Source organism: Seriola lalandi, unplaced genomic scaffold (genome assembly GCF_002814215.2).
Source record: "Seriola lalandi dorsalis isolate HSWRI2012SDOR001 ecotype SW California unplaced genomic scaffold, Sedor1 jcf7180002054110, whole genome shotgun sequence".
Lineage (NCBI taxonomy): Eukaryota > Metazoa > Chordata > Actinopteri > Carangiformes > Carangidae > Seriola > Seriola lalandi.
In genome coordinates, this window is record NW_019524663.1 from 446026 (window position 1) to 456294 (window position 10269).

General features: G+C 39.3%; 1 protein-coding gene across 1 annotated transcript in view; it reads left to right on the top strand.

Moving 5' to 3' along the window:
• The window catches only part of LOC111652897 (guanine nucleotide-binding protein G(q) subunit alpha), an 18323-nt gene extending 9159 nt beyond the window's left edge, over positions 1-9164 (top strand). Inside the window, exons 2-7 of the mRNA XM_023403289.2 lie at positions 1010-1194; positions 3977-4131; positions 4304-4432; positions 5142-5271; positions 6043-6196; positions 7082-9164. Of these exons, the coding sequence (XP_023259057.1) occupies positions 1010-1194; positions 3977-4131; positions 4304-4432; positions 5142-5271; positions 6043-6196; positions 7082-7272 (944 nt within the window). The 3' untranslated portion in view covers positions 7273-9164. The remainder of the gene's footprint in view (positions 1-1009; positions 1195-3976; positions 4132-4303; positions 4433-5141; positions 5272-6042; positions 6197-7081) is intronic.
• Positions 9165-10269: the final 1105 nt, after the last annotated feature.

The window sequence follows — 10269 nt, forward strand, 5'->3', positions numbered from 1 at the left end:
AATCTTAAGCCCTCAGACATAGGTGACATTTGCCTTAATGTTCCTTCCCCCTTCGTTCAGCTACTACAGCACATTTTACGGACAGATCTACGCACTTGAGAGGTAGTTCAGCCTACGAAGAGTGCTGTTGTGACTTTATTGTAAAAATGAGCTGGGTACTTATTCAAACATGAGACCGACATGTTAAACTGTCGTCAGATTAACGTAAAGAGGGTGCATCTTCGAAACGGGCTTTATGAACCTCTCCAGATGCAGCGGGAAGTTGTTGTCAGAGAAAAATCTTTGGTAAGCCCACTGTACGCTACCTGCTCAGCACCAAACGGCAGAAAAGATTAGCGACTAGCTGGTGAATATTGTGCAGTGTTTATCTGCTGAAGGGGCTCATTTTTCTTCCACAGATGGAATATATGAAAATGGAGCTAAGCGAACAGGGACTGTTGGATTTCCATTCATCGGGTGACCAGAGACATGACTTAAAATGAATGCTAATGTTGCTCCGTGTCTGCTGGTTGTGTAAATCAGCAAATGTTTGATAATATGATAATGCCTTTCATATCTATATAACTATCAGAATACGATGGTGGCCACTGGCATGTCCACCCTGATGCACAACTGATCCCTCACAACTCTGACTGGTTATACAGAAGGGAGAGGAGGAATCACTGACTAATACTTAGGTCCATATTCTGTTTTTTTTGGGCCAGTGACTGACCAAATAACCAACAGCTTATCAGTAAGAATACCAGCTTTATGGCTGTCGTCTAGCTGCTCAACTCTGATTAACTACTTACTTTTTTTATTATACTTTTTATTGTGATACCTTTGATATGTTGCTGCACTTCTTTTTTTCCCATAGCGGTCAAGGAAAGTCATGAATGACAAAATGTCCATTTAAGGAGCGTGGCTGCTGACACAGGAGATTAAATGTGTTGTCTGGTTAAATGAAACCCTGCACAAATCCACAAAATGAATAAACTCTGTTCATTTGTCCCCTTGTCTACTTTCTCAGGCACTGGGGAGAGCGGGAAGAGCACATTCATCAAACAAATGAGGATTATCCACGGTACCGGTTACTCTGATGAGGACAAAAGGGGTTTCACCAAATTGGTCTACCAGAACATCTTCACAGCCATGCAGGCCATGATCCGAGCCATGGAGACGCTCAAGATCCCATACAAATATGAGCACAACAAGGTAAATGGCATCCTTTCACTCAAGTCATTTCAACTTCCCCAACTGAAATGACAACTGTCGTGTAGGGTGACAAATAATTTGAGAAAAAGAGAGAGACGCTGCAAAGTGGCCACAGTGTGCTTGTATATTTTTAGAGTGCTGTCTATCTTATTTGAAACAGCCATCCATAATCGTTTCCTGTCCTTTTTGGCACTTCCTGTGTCCTTAAAGTGCTCCAGCACTCCATCACACTATGTGTGTATTTGTGTTTGTCTGTGTGTTTCCATGCACTCAAATCCATGTGTGTATATACACACAAATACACATATGCAAATATGCAAGAGAGACCTGCCCTATACTATCCACCCACATTTGACCTCACTTTCAGTAACTATCACTTAAGCGGGGCTTTTTTTCCCTTCCTTTTTCATTTGCATGAGTTACCCTTGTAGTCATAGCTTTGGCAGATGTTACAGTGACCTCTTACTCACATTTTGTCCCCTGTGAGAGTGACAAATGAAAGGAAGTGGTGCATAGGAGTGTATCACCTCAGCAGCGCTTTCTATAAATCAGACCATTTCAGGTGACAGTGGACCACGCTGCTTCAGCTCCTCCCTGCCTGGCCACAGTCCAGTCAGACGAGTTTTCACTTAAAGGTTTGGTAGAGTTTTGGGGAGAAAGGGGTGATAAGTTATTTAGTATGATATATTGAATTCAGAATCTTAATCTTGTGATGTTACAATTAAGACAGAGTAAGTATTTTTTGATCAAATTCACAATGTAAAACAACATATTTATGCTGGAGATACAGTCTGTAATAACCAGTCAAAACGTGAAGCCAGGTGTGCGTTAGATAACACTTTGTGTGAACTGTGAGATTTAAAATGGCACCATAACTGGGATTTAACCCGGTTAGGTGCTTCTTGAATCTTTGCTGTTGTAGTGGATCATTTTCCATCCTTGCTTTCGCTTCCCGTCCAATGAGTGCATGCTCATGAAGAATGAAACTGAATATGCTGTTTCAGCCCAGCAATTTCACCATGGTTTTAGCCACTTTAAACACAAAGAGAAACCGAATACATCCCATTAACATGCTGAGTAAAAATAATGTTACTGCAATTTTTTTTGATTCTTTTTTATTAAAAGAATAAATAAATAAATAAAATTAAAAAAGCAGTTTGTAATCTTAGGTTTTTAGTTATCCCTACATGTCACTGCACTTCCACTATCTGGAAATTGGCTGGTTAGTGTGTTCGCCATTAACGGTTACATTCAGTGCTCGGTAGAGAAGAACTGGAATACTAGTTATGTCCTATGCAAGCACTTAAATACAGAGAAACAACAAAATGATCTGCTATGTGTGTGAGATATGTGTGTGTCATAAGTTATGTGTACAGTGAAAGCATACAACAGAACTGATGAATACTCTGTACCCAACATCCCTGTGCTCTCATATACATAAGACTAAAATGGGAAGTATTTATCTTTTTAACAAAGGAGTCTAAGTGAAGTGAAAATGAAACCTGTCTATCATGTTTATACTGTCTTTCTGGGCATTTATAGTAAATACCACTATCACAAAACACGTCACTGACGGTTTATCTGCTTTATACTGGATATCTGCTTTTGTTTTTTGTTTTTTCTTCTATGACATCTCACTTTTTCAGTTCTGTCCTTCTCAACCCCACAGTTGTGAATAAGATATAAGTTTACATTTCTTTTGATACAAAATCTCCTGTCTCCAGACACCAACCATCACATCCTGTCCTTTGTCTTCATGTCTAAATCATGTTCAGACCATATAATTATGCATTCCAGTGCAGGTCAAGCATTCACTACATGGTCTGGACTGAAAATAGGAACAATATTTTGTCATTTGTGGTGTTGGGCTGTAAGGTCTGTAGGGACCTGGGACCACATTGGTTAAGTGGAATGGGTTTGTTTTGCTATGCTTACATGTTTACTCAAGTCAGCCAGCTCCACAGTCATAGAGTCACAGTATAAGTGTTTGTGTAATTACTGAAAGGTTGATGGGTAAGGGTTAGATAGTGATTCCATTGATAATGGCTGTTGTGTGTAATAAACCTTCATACTGTTATCATAATGGCTTCCTATTGTGCAATAGCCAGTCACAATTCCACATTGCATATCTTGTAGTTGTCTGCTACTGTGCATAATTGTGTGTATTTGTGAAAGTGTGTGTGACAATCTAATTTAACATAAATGAAAAATACATTGAGATGTTCCACATCCCCACAAATCTGGCAAAAGTGAGTCAATTACTGAACAAAAACCATTTGGCTAGACTTTAACGTTGCTAATTGTGAGGACGACACAGACGAAATTATGTCTGATGTATGAAGCATTAAGCATTTATCCAAATCATAAAAAATGTCAGTGTGGTATGTGAAACTGTGTCAAAACTCAGGCATACAGAACATTCTCTTGTGGTGGGACACAGGAGAGTTTTAATGGGAATCTGGGGCAGCAAAACTTTCCCCTTTAATAGGCCCGGTGGGATTTGAGCTTCAGATATTAGGTCCATGCTGAGCCTAAGGGTGCAAAGAAGTTTTTGGATGAATGTGTGTTTGAGTGAGAGAAACTAAACCAGTGATAACTAGGACTGAACCACCTGTTTTTAGATTGTGTTTCAAATGTACTGTTTTTTTTTTTTTTTGTAGATTATTAAAAATGCTTGATGAGGTTTTGATAAATCAAGTTTTACTTTGTGTTTGGTGGAGCTGAGCAAAGCTGTGAATCTCAGTAAATCACAGCACTTCTTTTCCTCATGTTTTTCCACCAGGGCAACGCCAACGTTGTGAGAGAGGTGGACGTAGAAAAAGTCGCCATGTTCGAGAATCCTTACGTAGATGCAATCAAGAGCTTATGGAATGACCCGGGCATCCAGGAGTGTTATGATCGAAGGAGGGAATACCAGCTCTCAGACTCCACTAAATAGTGAGTAGAATGGAAAACAACACAGTGGATACAGCTGCCAACATCACTCTGTATGAATTGAACCCAGCTGGAGACGGGGAGTGGGGGCGCTAAAGCACAAAATACAGTTTTATCAGTTTTTGCAGTGTCTCCGATGACAAACAAACATCATTTCATTTCTCTGCCTCTGTAGTTACCTGAACGCGTTGGACCGGATCGCCGAACCATCCTATCTTCCTACCCAGCAGGACGTGTTGAGGGTTCGAGTCCCAACCACAGGCATCATTGAATATCCATTTGACCTGCAGAGCGTCATATTCAGGTGAGATCAGATATTCGGGATCCGAAAAATAAAAAAGCAACATACGCCTGCACCGCTCTGGAAGTCAGAAAAAGCACAGGACATATTCAGTGACATGTCAAAAGAAAATACTTTGATTTAGCCCTGATAGCCATTTATGTAATAATCATAATAATAACAATAATAATAACAATAACACTAATAATAATAACTATGTGTATGTCATAGGTGGAAAGTAGCAAAGTCCATTTACTCTGCCTCAAATTTGAGACATCATCTCATTACCTGACAATCTCATTTTGGGAGAAACCTGTATATTTTACTCCAGTGTTTTTGAAAGGAACATATTGTATTTCTAACTCACCTACATTTATCTGATGGTTGTACGTACAAGTTACATTGTGGATTAATATTTCAATGCAAAAAGCACAGTAAACCAATAGAGGATGAATAAGATATGATGCTTTGTTAAGGTTTAAACTTTCCAAGAGCAAAATTTTGAAAGCAACATATTTAATGCAATAATATTACAGTGTGACATTTCTGCTTTTACTCACAAAATTGATTTTGAATACACTTCTGATTTGGTCAACTGAATATCAAAATAACGTTTAAGGTGGTGTCCAGATGATCATCTTTGATTCACGCAAGAGATACAAACTAGATCTACAAACATTTCTAGTGCTTATAGTGACTGTTTTCTCTCTCCTGGATATTCCTGCCATGACAGGATGGTGGATGTCGGTGGTCAGAGGTCGGAGAGGAGGAAGTGGATCCACTGCTTTGAGAACGTCACATCCATCATGTTCCTGGTAGCTCTCAGCGAGTACGACCAAGTCTTGGTGGAATCAGACAATGAGGTGATTGATTAATGCATTTCCACAAAAATCTGCTCAACCTCTTTTGTAAAGTATGTTGAAGATGAGTCGGCTCTGAAGATAAAAAACTACTACTTATTTAAAACAATGGAAATCAGATTCCCCTCTTGCCTGCCAGCGCTCCACCTCGTGTTCCCTTGTAAAGCATTTGTAAATGATCAGCCAGCTGTTTTTGAATACCGCCTCGAGCCACATCTCCTTCTTAAGAGGATATAGCGTGTGTCAGTTTGTTAAAGTGTATTAATGAGCAGGTGAGCGCTCATACGTCTGTCGGTCTGGTTTTGTGTCCATGTGTTTTCCTTTCCTCTGTTGGAAAAAGAAGACTGACCAGCTGCACGTCCTCTGTATTCTGCCATATGATATTTTCTCAAAGAGAAAACGGGAGATATTGTGTTTCACACTGCAGCACAGTGATATCTAAAGCTTGCTTTCAGAATCGTTGTTTTGTTCAATTAAACACTGAAATCAAGTGCAAGGGAGAAATTAAACCCTCAAAGGCAACATGGCCGCCCTTCTCTCTCATCTTTACCGCTCTCCCTTTGGTGCAGTAAAACGTTTATTAAAATCTGTACTTAATGAGTATGAAAGACTGTGGTTTAATTAAGTGATTAACTCTCTCTCTCTCTGCTCACTCTCTCTCTGTATGTCTCTCTCCTCACTTTACCTCCCTCTCCTCACACACACACACACACACACACACACACACACACACACACACACACACACACACACACACACACACTCTTTCTGTAGAACCGGATGGAGGAGAGTAAAGCTCTGTTTAGGACAATAATCACGTACCCCTGGTTCCAAAACTCCTCAGTCATTCTGTTCCTCAACAAGAAGGACCTGTTGGAGGAGAAGATCATGTACTCTCATCTGGTTGACTACTTCCCAGAGTATGATGGTGAGTATCAGCAGCATGGTGTCCAACCCAAACGCCAAACATTTAAACCAAGCACTAAGATATTATTTACACACTTGGACAAATCTCCCTGGGAAGTTGCAAAGAGAATACCAATAATCACTAGATGCCCACCTGTGATAACAATATGCATTTTTTGTTTTGAGTCTTTGTGCAAAGACCATGATAAATTTGATTTTCCATACTCAAAAATCCCCCAAAATATAGATTAAGTCAGCTGTAAAAATTAGATTGGATTGATACTTAAGTGTGTAAGTCCTTTATTTTAGCCTACTTAAATGTAAAAATGCCTACACAATTTTGAATGGATTTGATATAATGTCTAACATGCTTTCCATTTTCCGTTTGACAGTTGAAAACCAATTGAAAGCATCAGAGTGTGAATCTTTCAATAAGACAAAACACACACACACACAAATATTTTAAAATAGTATATCAAAGTAAAAGTTACATGTTTCTAACGATTGTATTAAAGTCATTTGTAAAGTAATTTCATTTTGTTGACTGAATGCTGAATTTGCAAGCAGTGCACTGTTGCAAATCCGGCAAGGCACTAAAAAAATAGCGTTTTGTAGATGTTTGTATCTGCTCCAAGCATCACAGTCTAAGTGTAATGTAATTATGTCATATATACGCATATACATCTCTAACGTGTCTGAGTATTGGGCAAAATAGTTAGTTATTTTATTTTAGTGAAAAGGCAGGCATCAGGCATCATCTTTTATTTGAGCTAGGTTGAATGATAGATAAGCATCATGATTGTTTAAATACAGGTGATCGTGCCGCTCGAGATAAAGCTAATCAATAAACAGCTTGTGATATTCTACAGCGGGTGTATTGACAGTGGATAATTTTCCCCCTCTCCAGGTCCGCAGAGGGATGCCCAAGCAGGGCGAGAGTTTATCCTCAAGATGTTTGTGGACCTGAATCCAGACAGTGATAAGATCATCTACTCTCACTTCACCTGTGCAACTGACACAGAGAACATCCGTTTTGTCTTCGCGGCCGTCAAAGACACCATCCTGCAGCTCAACCTAAAGGAGTACAACCTGGTGTAGAGCGGAGCAGGGCTGCCGACTGGAGGCCCTCAACACACACTGACTGACGCAATCTGTGAAAAGATAGATCATATACACACACATGAAAAAAAAAATCTGAGAGAAAAAAAAAAATCTAATGGTTACATAATACTAATTTATTTGCCATTTGTTGATCTCTTGGTGCCCAAGGGGCGAGCAAAGTAAATATTCTCTTGCTATTTAAGGAGTTGATGAAATATAGGGAGGTGGGGGAGGGGTTTGCTGTTGAATATGTACAGCAACAATCCTCATTTTTAGGCTTTGCGCATTGTTTTGTTTTTTTTTTTTTTTAAAGAAAGAAAGAAACTACTTTGTGCAGTGGAGGTGTGGAGGCTTGTTTTGTCTGCCAGTCTGATACCTCAGAGCTGGAATAAATGCAACGTGCTCCCACCCTCCTGCCTTTTTATAAACAAAAAGAAAAAGGTTTTCATTCTTTTCTCTCCCTCCTTACCCATCGATTCATTCTGAAGCTTCGCTATGGGCGTTGAGGAAATGATGTAACAGATCTCTAATTAACAGCTTCCTGTTTTCCTTCAAAGGACTGATTGGCAAGTCTCTTAATGAGTTGGCATAAACTGTGATTTTTAAATTATTTTATATTGATTTGATATTGATTGACTTCATCGTTATTATTATTATTATTATTACTATTATTATTAATATTACACTGCATTGACTTTGGTACCATCTGATGATGTAGGGCATGTGTGACCACGGAGGCACGTGGCCCCATTTTGGAGAAATAGCCCGAGTCATGTGTTGAGCGACGGTCACGTGACGCCTCTCTGCCATCGACGTAACCACGAGGTTCAGGAGCTTGAGAGAAATTGGCTTAAAAAAAAAAAATGCTTTCTAAGCTTCTAGCGACAAGTTTAGGAGGCACACACGGACCTCCGCTCTGTCATGTCATGATGAGTCATGAAGGCGACAGTCGCTTTACACAGACTGAAGGGAGCTGAGTTGGTAGTAATTTATGAGACAATGTTGTTAAACGATTATGTTCCAATGTGCCACATTAATGCTTTTATAGTAATATGTATATTTATTGCCAATGCCAAAACAACTCGAGCACCAGACTCCACTTTGCGCTGTTTACTGCTTTAATGGAATGAAAAGTGTTGAGAGCAGGGCGAAAGATTGCAGAAGGAGCAGACTGACTGACTTACTGATCAACCAACTGATTCTTGCAGTTTCTGAAGTATTCAACAAAGTTAAAGGGTATTCTTCCCCCCGCCCTCTCGCTCTCTGTCACACTGTCACACACACACACACAGAGAGCTCGGACTGACTAAAGCTACAGGTAGATAGGCCTGCTGGGTTAAAGAGGAGGCAGCCACTCAGCGCGCTGAACTGCTCAAACTGTCAAATCACAACCTCGCACATGGATACAAACCCCTCCCCCTGGGACCTGCAGACTTTCCAGTCATATTTTAGCTGTGTCCTTATATTTGTCAAATCACAGCCCGGCTGTCTTGACTGTTGTAGTTCAGTAGCAGTGGAGAATAAATTTGGCTAATCTCTATGTAAAAGGGTAGAGTGTTGATATTCAGTTTGTACCAAAGTAAGCCCTTCTTGTTTCTGATTGGCACCTCTCATTTGCAATTCCTCATTCCCAAGTTACTTTGAGTATTTTTTTGTAACAGTTCCCTAGAACATAAGCCTGTAATTTACATTTATTGAGGCATAGTGCAATTATGAATGCTATAATCGTTGTACATACATTTCTCTATATATATGGCAGCATCTTTGTTGGCTTTGTAATCATTACTTTTTTGGCAGATTGAATGTGCGGTATTGAAAATATGTATCTATGTAATTGTATTGTATGTCTAATGGATAATTCATTTTTGGAAGAAAAAATATGTTATTTACATGTTTGTTTTTGTTTCCTTTTTTTTTTTTTAAGAAGAGAATGTAAATTTTGTGTTTTGCCAGTTTTATTTCCCAGCAAAGAAACATTGTTCAGCTTCAGAACTGCATAACGAGGAATATTATTATCCAACTACAAGATCGATTGGTATGCCAGTACTTACAGTAGCCGTTTTGTTAAATTGACTTTTATATGAAAAACTGCAGACTGAATCCAATCTACAGGGCTAATTGTAATAGTTTAGTTCTTAACTGGCTTCAGGAACAGAGCACTTGTCATATAGGTGTAATCACATAACTCATTGATTCTTCTACCTTTATCTTTTAATTTCATCACACAGCTGCTCAACACGTATTGTTTAACTTCCCCACCCCACCACCAACCACCCTTTGAAGGCAGGATGTTTTATTTAACAGGTGGCAGGCGGGTGCACGTGCTGCTTTGGCTCAGAAAAAAAATCTTGTTAAGGAAGAGATGTAATCATCTGATCGTTTGTGCTAATAGATGGAAAATGCCATCACCCCCTCAAATGAACCTCCACCCTGATAGAAAGTATTGTAGAGTCTGTCAGAGTCAGTGACCAGTGTACACAAACATGCAAAAAATGACTCATCCATTTGGCCTAATTAGGATGGTACATATACAGGTGCTTTTTTTAAAATTCCTTTTTTACTTCATTTCCATCTTGATTGCCACCAGTTCATTAGAATGTACAGTATTATTTTAAATGTTATTTATGAAATGACAACATAGGAGAAAATACACAAACAGTTCACATGTACATATTGCCTTACTGAATAAGCTGTGCCTCTGAAGTCCCATGCAAGGCACCTGTGTTCTTAGCAGAAGTGAAGCTAGTGCAGCCAATAATGTCCCGTTGTGCAGCTGGAGGATTGTTTGGTTTTGGCTCGGTGGTCTCTCTTTATTATTCTGTGTTAGAAGAAGCCCTGGGAACAGCTTTGAAGTGTAGCTCATGTAGCTAATACGACATCATTACAGTACATTATAAGCACATCACGACTGAACTGTAATCAGAATCACACTTCCTATTGATTTCATAACATTGTCACATCAGATTCATGTCTTAAAATCCATGCCACACCACT